This window comes from Caenorhabditis remanei, chromosome III, assembly GCF_010183535.1.
Source record: "Caenorhabditis remanei strain PX506 chromosome III, whole genome shotgun sequence".
NCBI lineage: Eukaryota > Metazoa > Nematoda > Chromadorea > Rhabditida > Rhabditidae > Caenorhabditis > Caenorhabditis remanei.
The window spans coordinates 14,747,536-14,770,993 of record NC_071330.1 but is presented as its reverse complement, the minus strand read 5'-3'; the positions used below and the strand labels follow the sequence as shown (position 1 = coordinate 14,770,993).

Here is a 23,458-nt window from a genome sequence, read left to right as displayed (position 1 = left end):
GCAATCGTGGCATCAGAATACATTGGTCCATCAAAAACCATCAAAAACTATAAAAAATTCTAAAATTCTATTATATTCGCAATATTCTCTTCCTCTGCTGACAAACATCTCGATCCGCGGCTGAAATATCTTCAAACTCGACTACAATACTGTCAAACAAGAAGAAATCATCGTCAAGGAGCTGAAAAACTGCATAGCAGAAGGAACGAAGGATATTCGCAATATAAATTTAGCCGTCGCAGTCTCAAACTCGTAATACAATCCGTATAAATCGTGTTTTCCCCATGGAAAACCACGAAAACGGTGGAGTAAAAGAGCTGATAAAACGATAAATCGATCGGTTGGCGGCCGTGACAAAATCCCATCGGGTAACCCAAAAATATCTACAAAATCTACAAAATTGTCTCAATAAGTCACATTTTTTTGTGCGAAGAGCGATTTTTTCAAATCAAATTTCCATAAAAAGAGCAAATTCCGACATCGGAATGCTCCAAATCACTCATTCTTGAGTCTCCGTAAATCGACACCTAATTATTGGTTAAATCGGACTACGGTACGCAGTGCGCGAGCCATTGTACGCAATGCGCGTGTCACTGCGGACCATGATACACATGAGCTTACGCGCAACCGGAATTAAGTAATTTCGCGCTCGGCCTAAAATCCTTTTCGTGTATTTCCGTCATGTCGTTAATTTTTCGTGAGATTTCTTGAAAAATACCAATATAAAAATAATTCTGAATGTATTTTCAGTAAAAAACAATGAATTCGTCCGACGAAAAACCTCAACTCTACGACCCGCGGCCACGATCGGAAATAATGTCTTCAGACAACTACGAAGTCCCACAAATCGTCAAGCCAGCGGTCGCTGTGAGCCCAGTGAGTACTTATTCATAAAAATATCAAAAAATTATCCAAAAAATTCGAGAAATTTCGAGAAAATTCGAGAAAAAACTCTAAAAAATCCGTTAATTTCGTCTGAAAATTATCGGAATTTCGGCTGGCTACACCAAAAGTGTGCTAATTCGTCAAAAATCCTAACCAAAGGAACTAAAAACGTTAAATAAGAGCCTGTCGCCGAAAAATCGATAGCTTTCCAGCCAAAATCCTTGATTTTCAGCCAAAAATGTTCAAAAATGCAGTTTTTCGAGCCAAAAATCGATAAAATACATCGATTTAAGACAAAATCCAACAAATATAGTGATATAGAAGCCAGTACTCCCAAGTATAGGTCATCTTTACCACTTCTTTGGCGGAAATGTCACAAATTCTCGAATTTCAACACTGTCTGAGTACATATAAACTGAAAAAATCAATAAAAATGCTAATTCTAACCAAAAAGGGATATAATTCCCAATAAAATAACGATAATGTTATTAAATATTGCTATTTCCAGATCCGGGACAAAGAATTGACCCGCGGCGGCAGACAAGTGAAATGCTCGATCCGCGGTTGCAATCGCCGCGTCGATTTGATGGAATTCCCATTCTTCTCCGATTCGGATGAGGACGAGAACAAAAGTCTTTCGACCCGCGGATCACAACTCACTCAATGGCCTACCGCCACCAAGGAAGGTACATAAATAGCGAAGAGATACCCATATAACCATACTCCTTTTAACCGCGGCTGAGAACATCGAAGCGAGTCAACAAGTCACGTTCAACAGAGACCGTGTCGAGAAACTCCTGCATAACATCGACATCTCAACCGCTCGCATGGCTGTAGCTCTGGAACGATCCGCGGATCATAAAGAAGAGCAAAGAGGACAAGGTTAGAAAGATAGCAAAATAAGGCAAAGAAAACAAAAGCTATTCATTCCAGGCAGATTCCGCCGCCCCCGCAACAACTTCCAGTACGACTTCAACAAACTCGTAGACAAAATGGAGTCGATTGAGCTGAAACTAGACCTTCTGGTCAACAAGTTGCCGGAGACACCAAAGTCGACGAATATGGAAGAAGACGGGACCCGCGGAGGGCAATAGAGCGAGTACGCATCCCGCGGAAAACTCAATAAATTTACTGTTAAACCCCCATCCATTTGTTCTCAATATGTCAACACCCTTTACGTGTCAACCACTCTTGACCCATCACCTGTTCGTACTATTATGAAATGGTCACAAATAACCGCTTCTTATTAAGCCAATATCCGTGTATTCCAGTCACTCTTATATCTGAAACTGTGCTAGCCACAACCAATTGGTAATCAGATTATTACAGATGGCCTTACACCAAGAACAAGTGCTGCAGCTAGACGTGGAGAACGAAGAGGAGGTGACCGCGGAGACAAGAGGTCCACACACTCCTCCACCAGTGGATTTCAATCAAAGCGGACCACTCGTGCCGCAGAACAATAGACGATCTCATAGCAGATCGACAAGCAATCAACCGTCGGAAATCCCTCCAAAGAGAGGAAAGATGAACGACGAAGCCGCGGATGAGGCAGAAGACCCCGATGACGCTAAAAGCGTCAAGTCAGAAGACTACACCTTGGAACCGCGGATCACGGTTGATGAATTGCTCATCGATGGTAATAACAGTAAATCAATAAACAAAACTTTACATGCCCACTCTTCCAGAGATCCGCGGGATGCACCAATCCATTGAGAACATGGAGCTGACAATCGCAGCCAACTGTGCTCCACAGAATATCCCGCCGGATTGGATCAAGAACTCAAATCAGATCTCAGCTAACTTGGCGGCCATATTGCGCACAAACAATGACCTCATTCGAGCCAACAATTCGACAACCGCGGCTCTCCAACGCCTCGTCACTCTGGCCACCAAAGACCAAAAGACCGATCTACAGAAGGAATGGCTCAAAGGTTTTCAAGACTTGGCTCATGACAACAAAGAGACCCGCAGAGCCATCCACAAAGTAGAAACCGCGGTTGAACAGCTCGAAGGTAGCATGCTGCGCCAAGCGGAGCCACAGATCTTGCAACTCGATCCGCTGGGCAAGGAAGAAAGAGACGCTGTCTCGACAGCTCAAAAGATGAACGTGAGTTCCGACAAACACTCAAAAACATACATGAACTCAACTAAACCATTGCAGCGCGGATGCGTCCTCTGCCAGAGAACAAACCACCCGACAGACATATGCAAGTCATACGTGGGATCGGATCGTATCCAAAGAGCCCAACAGCTCAACATCTGCATCCGCTGCTTGGAAGTAAATCCAAATCCACAACGTGGCAAGCATACTGGATGTCCGAGTGAAAACATCAAATGCAGAAGATGCGTCGGCAAGGTGATCGACTCGAGAGCCGCGAATCACAATGTCGCCTTTTGTAGCTATAAAGCTCTCAAGGACGAAAGATCCGCGGAAGCTCCACAACCACCCAGAAGAAACAAGGTATCAGTTACACAACCTTTTTTCATAAGATGACATGATTGACTTATAGACAAGCCAGCCATCTACATCCGCTCAAAGCAGATTCTTCAACTAGAAGACATCGATCCGCGGTTGCTGCTGTCCCAGTCACTCAATGAACAATCAACTCAATTTTGTTCTTAACTGTTATTTTTTTTTGTTAATTTGTTGTTGTAAAACCCTTGTTATCTCCCCAATAGGAGCTCATTGTTTTTGAACCCCACATACCGCTACTCATTGCCGGCTCCGCCCAATGATAAATCAATAATTTCTATCATCCGATATTTCTTTCAGCCCATATTCCACGAGTCGAGTAACTCTGTGATATCTGATTTCAGCAACTATCGCTCGGAACGGTGGAGTGATGTGAGATGATGGACGGATGCTGATGAGTTGCGTGTCAATCAGAATTAGCCACAACAAACAACAGCCAACCAATCAACAAACTGAGCAGACTAAGAACTCTCAGGAAAAAAGGGGATGATAAACCCTATCAAACGGTTCAAAGGGGATGGAAACCCTCCTAAATGGTCCACAAAGACACAATAACGTGCAAACTAACCGCTATCCGCGGAAAAAAGAGCAGATGATATATCATCACTCACATATTAAGAGGAGAGTTCACCTTCGAAATCTCCTCAACAAAAATATATAAAAGAGCTTATTAAGAGTCACAATCAGACCGAATAGCTCATAAAAGATAAAAAATCAATAATTCAGCAAAAATCAGCTGAAATGCTGCAAACCCGCGGCACCAAACAATCATCAAAGCGATTTGATTCGCGACAAAAATAAATCAAAGAGACTCACAAGAGAGAATCCATTGCGGAAACTCCAGAATCTCAAATATTAGATAATCAGAAGCAGAAGAACCTATAACTCTGATGCTCAAAAACAGAAGAGACACCGCTCAAATAAAAAATCGATAATGTCAACGACATGTCGACAGATTCTGGGCAAATGTCTCAAACAAAACCATGTAGAAAACAACATCATCTACACGAAAAAGACATCAAAATCAGACAGAAACCACAGTTTCTGGAAGATTTTCTAACAACGAGATCCGCGGAAAACACCGTTTCTGCAGGATTATAAGACAAGACCGTCAAGAAGCTTCCAAAAATGGCATAAAGTCATCGTCACGACTTCGCAACAAATGGCGAAGAAGCGACAATTGCCAGAAGCTTCGAGACACAAACCCTTTTCATTTTTCACAGTTAAAGAGCCTCAATCACGGAAAACACCGTCGCGAATTCGCAACAAATGGCGAAAGAACGACAATTTCCAGAGGCTCCGAGACAAAAACAAGTTGATTTATATTCTAAACGTTAGGCTATAGCTAGTCTATAGTTGAAGTATGGAACTTGATACATAGATTCTTTAAACTATGGCACTGTCGCCAGACGAAGCCGAATAGTATCCAGGACACTATGGTATCTCAGAGAGCCACCAACTCTCAAAAGACCCAACAAGTTGTACTCACAATCAATGCAAGTGACTCTGACGAAAGACAAGAAGTCTTTAAGTGGCAGTTACAGATTGAAGAAGAAGAAAGTTGTCTGTATTGGGAGTACGTAACCTAATACGCAAAGAGCGTGAAGACAACGAGTTGGTAGCAATAATTGCACAACAAATCTAGGGCTGGTACCCCGAAATTTGAACAAGATCTACAAATATCGCACCATAGCGAGATATAATACGGTCTAGAATGCCGACAGGTTGGCGTTTTTATTGCTTTCTGGTATCAAATCCATACCGATTGATAGCAAAACGTCAGCGATGAATCCGCGGCAAAGATAGTTATGCAAAAAATTCACACTCATAAATATATACGTGTAACGGGAAGCAGAGCGATCGTATCTCTTTAACACGCTAACCCACTGCCCCAAATATACACATTATATAAGAAATCTAAAACAAACAAATCTAAATCAGTCTCAAAAATTATACGAGCAATCTTCCAAACCATAAACTCAACCATCCGGCTAGTAAGTCTCACACACGATCCCATCGTTCCGAGCGCAGTCCTGTTAAAATATCTCAATTCCATAATGAACCTTTCTTCTGTTCAGATGGCACAAAACCAACCCAATCATCGATTGGCACACGTGTCAAGAGACGAAGATAGAGCCAGACCACCAGAAATCCGCGGCCCACCAAGACAGAGTCCCACAAGACACCGTCCACCACATCGAAACGACATCCAAGAACAACAGGTCACATATGAACAATTCTTTCATAGAGATACCCCGTTCGATTGGGACACGGTGCAAGAATTCGCGGACAGGGAAGCAAACTGGCCGATCCCATGGCTGCCACAATCACCATTCGATGGAGCGTCCCTCAGACTCTATGTCTGGAATGGATCTCGCCCGACACCCGCGGATCATTGGGAACAGACGGTTGCTCGAATGCCGTTCCTGGCCGACCAGGAGGAAATCAAGAGTTTCGCCTTGAAATTCGCTCGAGCAACCTACGAATGTACCCGCGGAGGAAAATCCAGGCGATGCCCCTATTGTGGGAGCCAATTACTGGGCGAGCCACTTTACGACCATGGCATCTTTGAATGCCCATTCGGAAAGCTGCCAGAACCAGATCGCTTCCGCTTCCTTGCCATCAATCTGGTCTCGTACTGTCAGCAGTGCAATTCGAGATCGGCAACGCATACGGGATGTCGGCCAGTAAATTGCCTGGTATGCAGAAGCCCAGATCACTCCCTGGCATCCGGAATCTGTTTGGATCCAGAATTGAGAGAGCTAACGGCAGAACAACTTCGTGACAGAGCTAACCATCACCGTCGAGACTACCTCAGACACATCCGCGGACTTCTGGCGTCACCAAATAACCCACTCCAATACCGCTTACCGTCCGACTCCCCATACATATCTCTGTATAGAAGAGAAGTACCCGCGGGTGAAGAAAGACGAGGACTACAGATACTCAGAGTGGAAAACAACGAGTTCCCAGGAACTCGACTTGCCGAATACCGCGGAGCACCAGGCAGTCTAATCAGAGAATTTCTAACTCTGCGTCCACCAGAATTCGACAACTGGAACCAACTAATGATTCCCATCTTTGATGAGGATTCAGCAAGGTATCTAGAAGAAATTGCTCGAGTGGTGACGAGAATCAGAGAAGATCCAAATTCAGCCAGAACGTTCGAACTACCCGCGGCTCCACATGCGAACCAGAACGGCGTCAGACTCCAACACCAGAATCCAGTGTTGCCAGCAGAGCCTCGAGCTCGCCCAGTTAATAATCGACCCGCGGATGTACCAAATGCGAATCAAGCGATCCGCAGAGAACAACCACTGGTTGAGACACCGATTCTTCGTGCAGACCCGCCAGGACTTAGAGCACCACCTACCGTGCCACCATATGCACCCGCGGGAACAACGAACCAACCCAAAGCCAGTGCAGCGAAGAGCAGAGCCCCAACCAACTACATGAGAAGACCACCTCCTCGTCCACTGACAGAGGATCCGGGGTCCCAACCGTGTTCCAGCTCACAAATCGCTCCAGCTACGTCACAGTCGACAGTAAGAACTTGAAAAGAACTAAAAAACCTTAAAAAATGAGTTATTCCAGAACTCGAGTGCACAAGCTGCCAGTTCTTCGACAATCAATATTGATAACATGTTCAACCCAGAGACTTATGCGTCAATGGGTCCGTGGTCGAACGAAATGGAGCGCAGAAGTACAGTTCCACTGAGAAACAATTTTGCAAGTGTACCCGCGGGAATTGAGTCACAAGAAGCCCATTCTCAGGATAATACTCTAATTGAGGTAAAATAATCTAACAGAAGTCCCCTAAAAACCATGAAAATTCAGGCTTCTCAAATACAGCCAGCCAACAACATGCAGATGATTCAACCCATGAGCCACCACAGCTCGAATTCTGCCCACAACGAGGTATATTTCAACAATTTTACAGCTTGAAATAGTAAAATTCCTTATTCCAGGGATCAGAATCTCAAAGTCGTGGCAACTCGAGGGAATCCGCGGTTGGAAGACCCAGTTCGCAAAACTCATGGCGATCAGCCAGTCCTCAGGTATAGTAGATAGCAACAAAATACCAATAAATCAATATGAAATTGATTACAGGACCAGCTGGAAGCCAATCTCGAAAGAGAGATCCAAGCGAACGCAATCTTCCACTGTCACGAGCATCTACGTGTTGATGGGACACCAATGAGACCGGCATTCCAGCACAGAGCTTTCCAAGAGATCGTCGGCTTAGCACCAGTTGAGAGAACCGCGGCACAAATCATACGTATCCAAACACTCCAATTCATCATCACAGCTCAGAAAGATGAGAGAATGGAGGTATACCACTATCAAAATCCGCGGCTGATCAAAGACTACCTGGACATGCTCATACGTCTTGGAGAAGCGCTGTCAACCACCGACATCATGGTTGTCAAGCTGGAGAAACGCCACAAAACCAACGTCATCCAAAAGCGAAGAGCAGGCACGGACATCTTTCCCGTACCGTCGTTCGATCTGTGGACACACACTCACGTAACCAACGCGATGGAGTTTATCTTAGGAACCGGAGAAGTCGGAGTCATAGAGCGTATCTACAAATTCAACGCTCGAGAGCCACGTCTATGGTTCGAGCTCGATTACCCAAGAGACATCGACCTCCCGGCAGAACTCCAAAGAGCCCGTGAGCTGCAGATGCTACAAACAGTTCGACCGACCGAGAGATACCACCCGCGGACACTAGCCCAATTGGAAGCAACATCTAGACTCCCCATCCCCTTGGACATCGGTGCAATCCACACTCAAATCGAGTGGATGACACTGTACCTTTCGGGAACGTCGCTAGTTGATCAGGACCATGTCCCAGAATACAAAATCATGGCATACGCAGAGATGCTCAGAGCCATCCTGGAGCTCCTCATCTATCTACGCCAAGAATTCCGCTTCGATCCAGCAGTCCGTTTTATCGACTGCGGAGAAGAATTAGGTGTCATGGCGGCCCGCGGACACAACATTGTTGCCCCCACTCTGAGACTCTTCGCATACAGAGATGTGGTCCAGGTGAAAGCATACCTTCAAACCGTCTGGAGCTCATTGATCGAAGCCCATCAAGACAAACCAGAGGAATGCGAATGCATCACCACCCCAGAGTGATCGATCCGCGGCTGAATATTGATTGTATCCGCGGAAATAACCAAACAAATCCTACTTGACCTACTCGTGTATTTTTGATTTCAAAATAAATTTGAATTCATATAAACTGTGTTCGTCTTAATGTTCTATAAATACAAAACAAAAAAAAAAAAAAAATTCTCAAAAACCTAAATACACACGGAATAAAGATTTCTTCAAAAAAGACCTTGTGAAAAATGCATAACTACCTGACGCAGAATCACTGCTGATGAATTGCTGTTTCTAACCGCAAAAGACCAATGCTGACAAGCTAGCATCGCTAGTGTCACACACCTTTGCGTGGTTGACATGAAAAGGGGACAAGAAATGGGGCTCCCCTTATAAGCCCTTGTCGACCAAGTCCCCGCGATCGTATCTAGCGGGCAATGGTCCGGAACAGTCACAAATTACTGCTCTATTCAGTTTGAGTTACACTCTGTGCGAACGAGTGACACAAATTTCCAGTTTCGAAATCATGGACACATGATTAGATGTAACTCAGGAAGAAGCTAACACCCTTCTTCCCCCGTGGAAAAGGTACTGAGGAGTATAAAATCAACAAAACTAACCCAGACCAATCACAAATTATTGGTCGAAAAGCCACAGATGCACAAATTCATCTATCGGCTGAACCCAGATGCACAAATCCATCTACCCTCTGAACCCGATCACATAGACCAACGGCTAGGGATGCCTGCCGTATGGACCCTGATTTTCACCCACAGCACACCACTAGTGTGAAGTCGTGGGCACACGATTAGGTGTAGGTCAGGTCCTGCGAGTCTACGGGCAAAGAAAAGCACGCATACCATGAGTGCTCAAAGAAATCAAGACTGTGACACACACACAGGCACACCATTAGTGTGGGGTCGTGGGCACACGACTTGGTGCAAGCAGTCCTGTAAGCCGAAGTGGGGAAGGAACGGAACATGACCGAAGACGGACCCGCGGAGGCCCATCTAAGAGCTACTCATGATAGATAAGTCAAGTCCTAACTCGCGACTTCCATCATCTCAAGTCGCTCCACCACCGAGGCTAACACCCCTCATTCTCATCAACATTATTTTTTCTTACAGTTATCTGAACTCCCTTGTCTCTGACAAATCTCCAAGGATGCTAAGCCGTCTTAGCCGCCGTACTTCTAGATCTCCCTTGACGCGCAAAGAGCGCTCTCTTCCAGTTGAAAGAGAGCAGACCCGCGGCAAAATACGGTCGAAATCGCAACCGAAGTCCGTAATGACCTCGATCGTCGGTCCGACCAAAACGGCGATCACGAAAACTGTGACCAAAGCGAAAGCTCTCAATACGGAAGCTGAAGCCGCGGTTCAATTTCTCCAAGATCCCAACAACAAATACCCCGATGATATTAGTCAAGAGACCATTCAAGCAGCCACATCCCTTGTCATCAACATGAAGACAGTGATGGCGAGAATTGATGGTTTCGACGCATTCATCTATGACCAGTTCCAAAAGCCCGCGATCAAAAAGTTACCGGACAGGGAAACCCTTCTCCGAGACGTCACGGACGCACTCCGCAGAAGCGGAGCAGACGGGTTGCATAAACAACTCACTGCTCAAATCGCCGAAATGGAGCAAATCCTAACGGCTTTTGGAACACCACTGAGTAGCCTCCAACCACCTAACCAGCCCCAAGATCCACAATCTTGTGAAGCGATTACTGAAATGGAAAACTACATCTACGAAGCAAATCACAGCCTAGAGACAATCCATCTGGGTGATGAGCTGCCTCACTCTCTAGACTCTAGAGACGAGTCCGCTTCCAGTTCACATCCTATCACCTCGTCTCAAGACCGTGAACTATCCATGATGTATTCCGACAGTGCGTTTCCAGATCGTACACGAGAAATTCAGCAAAGACTATTAGCTGAAAACCGCCGGTTGAAAGAGGAGAACGCTCAGCACATTCGTGCTCAATATGAAGAAGAAAAGAGAAGATATGCTGCCAACATGCAAGATCTCCAATACCGAGAATCTCTTGCAGCTGAACTAGCGAAGGCTCAAGCCAAAGAGGATAACTGGATATCGCGGCTCAATCAACACGTTGAGACAAGACAAGCACAAGAGAATGCTAACCAGGAATCCGCGGGTGTCATTACCACCAGCTCGCCGTTGCCACCGTTCGAGCCGCCAACCGTAAGAACAATTGCTGATCCGGTGGTAGAGTCTTTCGAACCGGTGACTGACAACAGAGTTGTACCGTCCCCAGCTCAAAGCCAAAGCAATCCAGCGGCAATTATTGTTCCTCAAGAGGAATATGTACAGGAGACTCCGATCCTGCGCACAGCACATCAGATCTATCAACAGAACATTGAGCCGAGAACCGCGGAATCACTACAAAGCACCCGCAATCCTGTTCTAAACGACCTAATGAATGTCCTCTCAAACATTGCCCAAAACCAAAGAGCAACAGAGAGAAACATTCTACAGCAAACAACCCACATGGTCCAAGATATGGAACAGAGACTCGGTGCACAAATACATGAAAGAGCTGAGTCCTTAAGATCCAGAGCAACTAGCAGAAGATCTCGGGCCAGAAGTCCAGCCCGTTCGGACTCAAGTTATGCGCGCAGATACGAACGCGGTGATCCTTCCGACTCGGAAGACGAATCAATCCAGCCGACACCACCTCGTAACGCGCCGACCCACCGAATCCGATCACGCAGCCCAACGCCGATACCTCGTAACAGAGGTCTGAAGCTGGAAGTCAGACTAAAACTTCTGCAAAAGTTCGATGGATCGAATGACTTGGATCATTTCCAAACATTGTTCACAAAATTCGTCCTTGAGGACACGGATCTGAACCCGGAAGCAAAACACGCAGTGCTGATGAACCACATTACCGGTCCAGCTGCAAAATGCGTCTCACACGCCAGAGACCCCTCAGTCGCCATTATGATGACATTCTCAGCACTGAATAAAGTCTATGGAAAAGTGAATAATAAACACAATCTGCTCAGAAAACTGCAAAGTTTACCATTCCATCAAACCGACCCAGAAGCCATGCGGCTAGACGCGGCCTCTCTTACCAACGTCCTACAACAGCTAAAGGACAAAGGAGTACCCGCGGATGATCACATGACTATGTGGGCGATTGCGTGCAAACTCCCCGAGAACATGCAAAAAAGCCTTGCCAAATATACTGTCAAGATGGGAGAAGGTCTAACCCACGATCTTATTCTAGACAGAATCAGTCGAGATATTGAGACGATGGCAATGGAACAAACGTATGTCAGTCAACGCAGTCCCCCAGCCAATGAGCTGACGGGATCTTACGCTACTGTCAACTTTGCAAACGCAACACCGAGCAGACAAAAATCCGCGGTTCAGTCCAAAGGAAATAACCCAAGTGGTACCCGCAAGCCAGTATACGATCCAAAACTGCTCGAATCGGAATACATCGACCCGATTACAAAAGCTAAATTAGAGGGTATCTACGCTCCAGGACCAAAAGGTGTCAATCTCAGAGTCATCTACCGCACATTCCCTTTCCACGAAAAGGAAGAAACCAAATGCAAGGTATGCCGCGGAGATCACCACGAGATCCGATGCACCCTTACAAGCAAAGCATTCCGAGACATGTGCAAGACGAAAGGATTGTGCGCAATCTGTACTCGAAAACATGACATCACAGCTTGCGGTTCCACCTACCGTTGTGGATATTGCAACGGAGCACACCACCTCGGCGGCTGCCCACAGAAAGAGTTCTATAGAGACATGAAGAACTACCCAAAGGACGCTCCAGAAGTGGCCACGTTTTTTCGTGCCCCACACACCAACAAATCGAAGTAAAGGCATTTCGGCAGACACAGAGTCAAAAGTACCGAACTCTGTGTCAAACGCTGACTTGCCAACAGCATCTATCACTAACATTTGCTCTATTACTTCCGTTCCTTGTTCTACTAATATTGTCTCCCAAAATCATAGTTCTCAACCCGCGGTTGCAGAAGGTAAATGCCCTCGATCCGCGGTTCAATCCGTTGCAAATCCCAAAACAATTTCCTATTTCAAAAATCTTGTTAAAACTAATTACGCCGAAAAAGGTGATCCAGAAAAATTGGCATTACAGCTGTTCACTCAGTTTCTCAAAAGATCAGACCACCATGTCCACACGGCATTTGCCCCGAATGATACAACACGTCTCACTTTCCTTTACCTGGAAACACCAGACGAACAGCCTCTCCTCTGTCTAGTCGACTCAGGCGCTTCGTTGTCACTCATTCTGGAATCAACAGCTAACAATTATCAGCTGCCGGTCTTGAAACGAACTAGACTGTCAGTCCAAGGCTTCGGATCCACCACATTCGCAAACTCAAATATTTACGCATTACAAATTATGTTACCAGAATCAAAACACGATCTATCAATTATGATTGTAGGTTCACCCACTCTACCAAAGACTCAGTATCGAGCACCAATACTATCTCATGAAGATGCAAGGTTCTTACAAAGACAGAACATTGACATGAGTTCAGCTATCAATAGTGGCGATTATAACGTTCACAACATTCATATGATCATCGGTAACGACATACTGTCGTACATCACAGCACAACCCAACTATTGCAAATATATACTTCCTTCGGGCAGAGCGTTGGAAAGAACTATACTCGGAAATATTGTACACCCGATACCAAAGCTAGCCTTATGGAACAAAGCTGTTGATCCACCGTTGTCAGATGAATACCAAATCGCTATGAACGTAGCCAACACTCTGTTGAGTAGCTGTGAACCAGAGGACGCTATGACAAAACTGACTCTCCAAATTGCCGAAATGTACAGGTTAGAAAACCTGGGCATTGAAAATCCTTCCGTTTTTGACAAATTCAAAAAATCCACATTGGATCTCCTACAGGAGTTCTTCGATACTGTCAAATTCAACGAGGAAGGCAAACCAGAAGTTGCTCTTCCATACAATGGCAACGAGTCACGTCTAGCTGATAATTACAACGTGTGCTTCAAGAGACTAGTCAGCTTGATCATAACTCTGAAAAAAGGCGTAGACCTACTCTCAAAATACGATACCATCATTACTGGTCAAGAATCCGCCGGCTTCATTGAGAAAGTAACCGCGGAAATGCTGAAAGCTGAGGGTCCCAAATACACTATTCCCCACCGAGGAGTGGTGAAAGAAGACTCACTCACAACAAAGCTGAGAATCGTTCTCGACGCATCCAGTCACGCTAGAGGCGAACTCTCGCTAAACGACTGTCTCCACGCCGGAACCAACATGATTACCCCAATTTTCGGAATCCTGATAAGGATGAGATGCCCGCGGTTCATCATTGTTGCTGACATTGAGAAGGCATTTCACCAAGTGCGCTTACAACCTGAATTCAGAAATGTCACAATGTTCCTATGGCTTAAAGACATTACAGCTCCAGTATCCGCGGAAAATATCGAAGTGTATAGATTCCGTCGAATCCCATTTGGAATGTCCAGCAGCCCATTCTTGCTTGCGGCGTACATTACCTATAATCTAGACATCAACCCCCATGAATTAAATGAGGAGATCAAAGACAACTTGTACGTCGACAATGCTTTATTCTGTACAAACGACAGATCTGAGATTGCTACGAAAATCAAAGGTACAAAATTCATTTTTAAAAGAATGGATATGAACCTGCGGGAATACATCGTAAATGATCCAGATACCATGGAATCACTTCCAGAATCAGAAAGAGCTCAAGCTACCACAATTAAGCTGTTAGGCTACAAATGGAATTCTACAGAAGACACTCTCACAGTAAAAATTGCTGTGTTGGATATTGACCACCCCACAAAAAGAGATGTTGCTTCCAAACTTGCGGAGACCTTTGATCCCCTTGGACTTGTGTCACCTATCATGGTCCCATTCAAACGGCTCATGCAAAGAATATGGGAAAATGGCAAGAGTGTCAACTGGAAAGATCGAATTCCAAAGGAGTTACTGCCAGATTGGAGAGCCCTGCGGAACACCTTTATTGACAGAGAACTCACAGTCCCGAGACAACTCACGTCAAATTACGATTATTCTGAAGTCCACCTGCTAATGTTTAGCGATGCGTCCCAGGATATGTATGCAGCATGTTGCTATGCTTGCTACATCGTGAAAGGTGAAACACCGGTTGTAACTCTGCTTACAAGTAAAAACAAAATCCGCCCGTCTAAACACGAGAGCTGGACCATTCCAAAACTCGAGCTACTTGCAATCCAACTAGCCTCAAATCTTGCGTGTGCCATCGTCACAGAGCTAAGAATCACTATCAATTCTATCAAACTGTTCACCGACTCTTCCTGCAGTATTTACTGGGTTCTTTCTGAAAATAACCCCCGGCAATGGGTGGCTAATCGGAAAACGACGATCAACGACAATATGAAAAAGATGGAAGAGTGTGGAATTCCCACTACCATCCATCATTGTCCCACCAAGCAAAACCCAGCTGACTACGCAACCCGCGGAATGAGTACCAGAGAAGTACAGAACAGTAAAATGTGGTTCGAAGGCCCAAGCTTCCTGAAAGCTGATCCATCAACATGGCCATGTATGATTGCAGGAAAAGTTACCTGTCCAGCTGAGTTCCGAGAACTGGTGTACTCCGAGATCATCGATCCGGACACCAAAAAGAAAAGGAAACCACTCATGGAGAAAAAAGTAGCCAAACCAGCCGAGAATGTCCAGCGATCCGCGGTTGAACAGAAGACAGACGACACCGTCATGATTCTAAACAGCCAAACGACGAGACCCGGATCTTTCATCCCATATACAGCAACAAACTCTCTTCAAAAATTGACAAAAATTGTTGTACTAATATTAAAAACATTCAGCATAATCAAAAACAAGTCTTGGGAAAGTCCAGTAATGACTCAGTTCTTAAGTTCTGACTGTCCGCTACATCAAGCGAAAGTCGCCAGATTGCTCATAATCACCGAGCACTACAAAGACTGTGATTATCTAGACTACTCATTCCCGTCCGATATCGAGCACTTCACTGATACTTATGGAGTTCGTCGGGTACACAGAAGAATTACATCTCCAGTACTTCCACAGGAAGCCAGTGAGCCAATTCTCATCCACCCGCGGCATCCATTGGCGAAACTCATCGCTCGCGAAACACATGAAATCAATGGACACATGCCAGAAGTCTATACAACTTCAGCCATCAAAACGAGATATTGGATCCCAAAATTGGGAGGCATTCTAAAGAACGTGATCCGCGGTTGTGTCAAATGCCAGAAAGTAAACAACTTTCCATTCGATTATCCATACACCAAAGATCTCCCACTATGCCGGACCACTCCGTCCAAACCATTCTCGAAAGTCGGCTTAGACTACCTTGGTCCAATCATGTACCGCGGTGACGATGGTCAAACCAATAAAAAGGCGTATGTCTTGGTCTACACCTGCTTGATAACACGTGGAGCAGTACTGAGAGTTGTTCCAGATGGAACATCACAACGATACATCCTCACCCTGAAAATGATTTTCAGAGAAGTTGGTGTACCCAAAGTCATTTTCTCAGACAATGCTTCCACATTCAAATTAGGCGGTTCCATGATCAACAAAGACATCGAAGATTCAGTATACAGTCATTCACTTGTATCATTCCTAGCCTCTGAAGTTATCGATTTCAAGTATATCACACCTCTTGCCCCATGGCAAGGGGGAATCTACGAAAGAATCGTGAAGCTTGTCAAACATCAACTGATAAAAGAGTGCGGAATACGAACTTATGACTTTTACGATCTCCAATACATTGTATCAGGTGCACAAGCTATGGTTAACAATAGACCACTAATTCCACACTCAAGAAGTCCACGTGACATGATTGCTCTCAGACCCATGGACTTTATAGCCCCAGGCGTCATGACTGAAATTCCAGCAGACTCAGACAAGTCAGATGCGCTCCCAAGGAGCACAGAAGCTACTGTACGAGCCCATATCGACAAAATGGAAGCAGCCACTGACAGACTCTGGGAGACTTGGTCCAATGGATACCTACTCCATCTCAGAGAGAACATGCACACCAAAAAACGCTCTTCGTTATTACGACCCGCGGTTGGACAATTGGTGATTATTGTTACCAAACTTCTAAAACGGCACAAATGGCCATTGGGACTAATCGTTCATGTCGAAAGATCAAAACGCGACGGACAGATTCGATCCGCGATTGTAAAGTGCAGAGGCAAATTATACTCTCGTGCAGTCTCTCAGCTGATTCCTCTTGAATTAAATCCACTGAACCGCCCTAATATTGCAACAGAGGAAGAGACAGAAGACACACAGGACTCTAGTCCAAGAGAGCTACCAGCACCCGCGGTTCTGTTCGATCCAAACATGAAATACGCCCCAGAGCTATTCCCGTCCAAAGACTTACCAAACATTGCTGAATGTGAAAACAAAAACCCCGATCATAAAATAAATGAATCAAATATTATAAATTTACCACTGAACTTAAACACCGATCATCTTGAGAATAATGTAGTGTCTGGTGATACAGATGACGATTTTGAAATCATTGAAAAGAGATTGGGAACCGCGGATACTTTTCAAGATCCACAAAGAGTCTTACCGGCTGAAGCCGCGGATGACGATATTTCGGAGTTGCCAGCGGGCAGAGTTAGAACATATCTTTCTCGAAAAGCCAAAGAGCTTCCGATCAATTACGTTCATCACGCTGACAGTCGGGAGACCGCTGGCACCCTCCCCCCGGGAATGTTGTCAACTATTTCCCTAAAGACAAATTTGTCGACAACTGAAAGGCTGAATGATGAGCCCCACATGGTTTTCCCCGCAAAACTAGGCTCATCATCGCCTTACTAATCTCTTATTTCAATATTGTTCCAATCTGTTCACTAATTCACTTTATTTATCTCTTTTTAATCTCCTGTTATCAGGAATATTCAAATAATTATAATTCAAATTACCGCTCTTAATTCCCTTTTGTCTGTAAACACGCTCTATCGCTCATCTACTCTCCTCCGCATCAACACTATCTCGTTGTCGGCGGCCGCGACGCGTGTCCGCGTAGCGGTCGACCGCGCATCTCAGTATCACTCTCGTACAACGAGAGAGGCGAGTTCTCCTACTTTTTGGGTAGAATGCGTGAGAGTGAGAGAGTTTTCCGGCGAAATAGATCCATATAATTTTCCAGGACTATTTCTAGCCAATTTAGCGCGAACTGACGCTAGGAAATTCCTAAAAACTCCACCTTTTTGGGCCCTTTAGGCCAATTCAAGCGATCCGCGGTTGTGACCGCTCATTTGTCTACTAATCGACCCGCGGCACTTCCAGCAGGACGCTTCTCTAAATATATAAAATTATCTCTCTTAAATTTATCTAAATCTTTCGTAAATAAATGGATCATTGTCTTAAAACTTGTGTTCTGTTGTCGCATTGCTCATCCTCACACTTATAGCCGTTATTCTCACATTTTAACCAGTTAGGGAAGATTTTATCCGGAGCGGGTCTGTCTCCGACCGCATTTAAGGCCCGCCTCCACAGATGAGGAGGCGGAAGACGAAGAAGAAGACGCTATGGAGAAAGAAGATGAGCATGAGATGCTGCCGCTGAACACTTTGAATTTAAACGATTCCTAACTTTTGATGTGTTAATAATGAAATGTGTACTCAAAAAACTGAAAAATTCCGTAACATAAATACACTGGCAAAACTGCATACATGCCATCGCCCCCTCTCTTTAATCCTATAGTTATGAGGTAGCCTATTTTCATCGCCCCCTTTTTTAAATCCGATTGTAATGAGGTGGCCAAATTCAGTGGGCGGAGCTTCGAAAAAAAGTGTTGATGATTCTGTCAACAATTTTGTTCCGCATGGTTTTTTTGAATAACTTTTTTCATTGTGAAGATTTTCAAAACGTTTTTTCCTGCTTTTAATGAGGAATGTACATACGAGAAAAGTTGTGGACACAAAACCAAAAAAAAAAGCACTTTCTTTTGAAAATTACCTTGAGAAATTAACATTTTCCTACTTCTTATGGCGCCACCTTTGAACACTTCTAGGAGGTTTTTCTGGATAAGATCTCTGGGAAAAATAAAACCAAATTATAAGCGTTGTATACTTATTAGTAACCCTGTATTTAACTTTTCTGGTAATTTTCTTTATAATAAAAAAGTTTCAATCGTCTTATATGTTTGTTCCCATTAGTTTAATCAACATAATTTGTGAATTTGGTTCTTGCTCTCACTATTATCTTTTTTTCCAGACCATGCCGCTAATTTTCAACCAGGAAGCTATCGGTGGGATCCTCTTCACTCTTCATTTCCAAAATAACTCCCCGATTGTTGCTCATCAAAAACTAATGGAAATGACCGGAGATGAAGTGATGGATCTGGATCAAGTCACTGAATTCTTTAAGAACATCGATAACGGAGATTTCTGTTTGAAGGAGGAAGTCGAGGAAGTGGTTGTCGAGGAGCAGAAGCCAACAGTGACGCTGGCACAGGTTCTTAATGTTCCGAACTTTGTGGAGAAATACTTGGATATTGATTCGAGGTGAGGATAGTGAAGAAACATTTGAAGACTTCCTGTATCAGTTCTCATAACATTACTAAAATTTGCAGACTCCGCCTCCGTAAGACCTGCAAAACTATCCGTGAAATCCTCGATGAAAAGCTACTAAACATAAATTACTTCCACTACAAATGCAATGAAGAATGTATCGAGATTTCAATAAATGAAGGTTTCAAGGTCTCTTACGAAATCCCTCAAGGAGGATTGATAGTGACGAATGGGGATAGAGAGAAATCGATCAATACGAAAAACGAAGAAGCGCAGATTGAGATGATTCAAAGGGATTTGAGGTCGATTCTTAGTAGTGAGAAGGTAAGGTTTGATTCTTTTGGAGTCGAAACCACGATTGTTTCCAAATCTTGGATTGGAATGATAGCACTACGAAACGCTTTCAACCAAGTAGTGCCCAACAAACTAAAGATCAGCAAGTTCGAGTACTGTATTCAAGAAGTGGATAAAGATTTCATAACACAATTTATAAGAAAGATGGACCCGGAATATCTCAAATTCGTTAAATACAGAGCCAATTATATTGGTTTCAATTGGGAGCCCAATTGGGCAGACTTCTTTGATTTGGAACAGTGCAAACGTTTGAAAATGTTAGATGTTCGATTTGCTTGGATGTTTACGAATGAAATTGTCAGCTTCTTCACTCAGGTAGAGAATGTTCATTTGGAGGTTATTCACAAATTCTCGTACAAACCGCCTTTACAAAATTTTGTAATGGAGCTTAAAGATGTGAGCTATTTTTCTGATATGACTAATTATCAATACTTTATTTCAGAAACTCCTTCAAAATCCCAATCTGAAACAATTCAAAATTCGTGTGCACGAAAAGGGATGGAGTTCTGAATTTGAAGAAGTTAATGCAAGTATCCAACAATACAACACTAACAATGCTCCGTGGGTTAGCTTCCCATACCCGAACTCTGATAAGAAATTGGAATTGTTGGTAGAAAAGAATATGATATGGTTCAAGGGACCGTGTTACGTGGAGGGTGAGTGGGAAGATGAAATCAACGATTTGGAGGAGGAAGAGGAAGATGAAGAAGAAGCACGTAATGGGATTCAAGAAGAAGAAGCACGTAATGGGGTTGAAGAAGAGCTTGATCATGTTGAAGAGGATGAAGACGAAAATGAAACAGAAAAAGAAAAATTCAAGAAAAGACTAATCATTATTTATGGAATCCTCAACACTCTTCATTTCCAAAAAGACACCCCAATCGTTGCTCATCAAAAACTTTTGGAAATGACAGGAGAAGAAGTGATGGATCTGGATCAAGTCGCGGAGCTTTTTAAGGAATTTGATAACGAATTACTTTCGAAGGGAGAGCAGCCAAAAGTGACATTGGCACAGATTTTAAATGTTCCAGACTTTGTTGAGAAATACTTGGATATTGATTCGAGGTGAGTACATTGGAGAAACATTTGAACACTGGCCGTAACTTAACAAAATTTCAGACTCCGCCTCCGAAAGACCTGCAAAACTATCCGGAAAATCCTCGATGAAAAGCCGCTACACATTGATCGTCTCAATTACAAATGCAACAGAAAGTTTATCGAGATTTTCACCGATGGAGGCTTCAGGGTATTTTACGAAATCATTGAAGGAGGACTGAAAGTGACTAATGGGAATAAAGAGAAATTGATCCACACGAGAAAGGAAGAAGAGCAGATGGAGATAGTTCAACGAGATTTGCTGTCGATTCTTGGAAATTGGAAGCTGAGAATTGACAGTTTTGGAATCGAAAACTCTGAGATCTCTGGTTTATTTGAGGAGGAACCTCCGATTGGAATGAGAGTACTACAAAACACTGTCAATCGACTGACCAGCAAGCTGAATGTCAAGAAAATGGTGTATTTGGTTTACGTTGTTGACAAAGCTCTCGTAGAAATGGTGAAGGTGATGAACCCGGAGCATTTCCAATCCCTACAATTCAGTTTCGAACGATATTTATATAATTGTACCCTAGATTGGAAAGACTTGTATAATTTGGAACAATGGAAACAGTTGAAATCGTTAAATATTTTTTATCCGTTTCTGGCAGTATCGGATATTGTCAACTCCTACACTCATTTTGAGAATGCTCATTTGAAGATTCGCAGTTTTTACGATTTTTTCGATGAAAATTCTATATGGGATAAATTCATGCAGATAAAAATGGTAAGCTATTTTATTCAGTTGTCACACGCGCAACTCGCTTCAACCAGAGTTTTATGAGCTGAAAAATGTACAGAAATATAGATCTCGGCGAGTTCTCTGCCTCCGGGACGGGAGAATAGTCATCCGGCCCTTAGTGAGTAGCAGATATAGATCATGATCTACATTTTGGTACATATTTTGACCCATAAATTTGAGTTTGAAGCGAGTTATGTGCCGGCACGTTTCGTCCCGTTTCAACCCGCTTTACAAGTTTTTTTTTCAGTTGAAAATGACCAACTTTGAGAGTGTGTCATAGTAATACTGATTTTCCCGCAACATAAATTTTGTATAAACCATACAGAACAAAGGTAGAGCTTAATTTTTGTAGTTGACAACAAAATAGTGCGATTTTTGAGCTGTCTTTTTCAAATGGTCATAGCTCTCTAGGGAGTGTCTATACAAAAACGTTGTCAACTACAAAAATGAAGTTCTGCCTTTGTTCTCTATGGTTGATATATAATTTACTTTGTTGGACAATCAGTATTACCATGACACATTTTCAAAGTTTGACAATTTTATCTGAAAAATACCAAAGTTTACAACATATTGATAGTTGATGTATGTTCTTCATACCACTGAATAATTATTTCTTTTTTCCAGAAACTCCTTCAAAATCCTAATCTGGAACAGTTCGAAGTGCGTGCAGACGAAAAGATGTCAGACTCTGATTTTGAAGAAGTTAATGCAAGCTTCCAACAATACAACACTGACAATAATTCGTATCCGTGCTGGATTAACTTTCCATACCCGGATTCTGATAAGAAATTGGAGATGTTGGTGGAGAAGAAGTTGATATGGTTCAAGGGACCGTGTTATGTGGAGGGAGAGGTGGAAGAAGAAGAAGAGCATGAGATGCTCTGAATTTGAACGATTTTCAATGATAAGACGAAATGTCATAACGTTTGAAGTGTTAATAATAAAACATGTACCAAATAATTTAATCAACTTTATCTCTCAATTTAGTTCTAGTTCGAATCTTTATCAAGACTTCGAGGTTTTCTGTAATACGTTAGATACCAATTTTAAACTCGTTTTCTTCTTATTGCTAAAGGTTACTTTACCATTTTCAAGGTAGCAACAAAATACGTTGTCTTTCTCATAAGGTATGATATACTTATGAGTCATACTAAACTTTAGACATGTTAAACAATAATAAACAATAATAAACAATGTTCAATGGATACATCACATCCGTCGCATTGCTCATTGTCAATACAAGCTTTACGATTTTTTGCTATTTTTGGCTCAAAAACAGCTTTTTGAAGCAAACAAATACTCAATTTTCCGTTCCTTACCACTTCTGTGTCATCGATGAATTCATCATTCATAGCATATCCACAATTTTGATTTGTACGCTGTATTTCGTTCCAGATGACACGTCTCTTCTTGCCGCTTTTGCTTTTCTGAAAATGAATTGGGCGATTTTGGGGGATTTTGAGAGGGGTTGGGCTTGAAAAATGAAGGAACAGAGCTGAAAATTTTTCCAAAAAATTAAAAAACCGTCAGAAAGTCGGTATCTACAATGGAATATTGGACGAAATATATAAATTTTAATGCTAAAAATGTCGTTTTTAACATGAAAACATGGTTTTTAGCAGGGAATGGCTGAAATTTAGTATTATTGATACGGATTAGAGTGAAATTTTATTGAAATTTAGCATTTCTTCAAAAAAAAATTGAAGAATTATGCGATTTTCAATGAAAATTTGCCTAAAAATACAGAAAACGCTGTTTTTTTCAGATTTTAGATAAAAAGTAGCTGTGAAATTAAGCAACAACATTTAAATTCAAAAGAAAAAGTTATTGTTTGTGCCGTTTATAAAATGATTTTCTGACAGGCTTCATGGGAATCATATTTTAGTGAATATCTGCCAACTTTCAGCAGAAAAATTTGGAGCTCCTCATATAAAAACTGCTCTCAGTTGGAATTTCAGACAATTTTCTATGCTAGCGAAAATTGGCAACCTCACTTGGGGTCTGGCCTATTCTTCTCCAGCACATCTTGATTGGAAACTAGTGGCATGGTCTGAAATTGAAGTCTGGAATAATAGGAAGAAAAGATTAATAAGACAACAAAAGGAAGTAAAGATAATAATTGGAACAAAAACCAATGTAAGAAATGAAATTAGTTAAATTATGGAGAATCAACACATTTTATTTTTAACAGTGCAAAAATATGAATTTTCATCCACTCTTGTCAT

General features: G+C 43.0%; 1 protein-coding gene across 1 annotated transcript; it reads left to right on the top strand.

The window, feature by feature from the left end:
• Positions 1-18,749: 18,749 nt before the first annotated feature.
• Positions 18,750-22,118, top strand: GCK72_011416 (uncharacterized protein; the record flags this gene model as incomplete). The annotated part of the gene is made up of 5 exons (XM_053728430.1): positions 18,750-19,036; positions 19,105-19,792; positions 19,839-20,461; positions 20,516-21,218; positions 21,858-22,118. 5 exons carry the CDS (start codon positions 18,750-18,752, stop codon positions 22,116-22,118), a joined length of 2,562 nt encoding a protein of 853 aa, XP_053588007.1.
• Between the last annotated feature and the right edge of the window lie 1,340 nt (positions 22,119-23,458).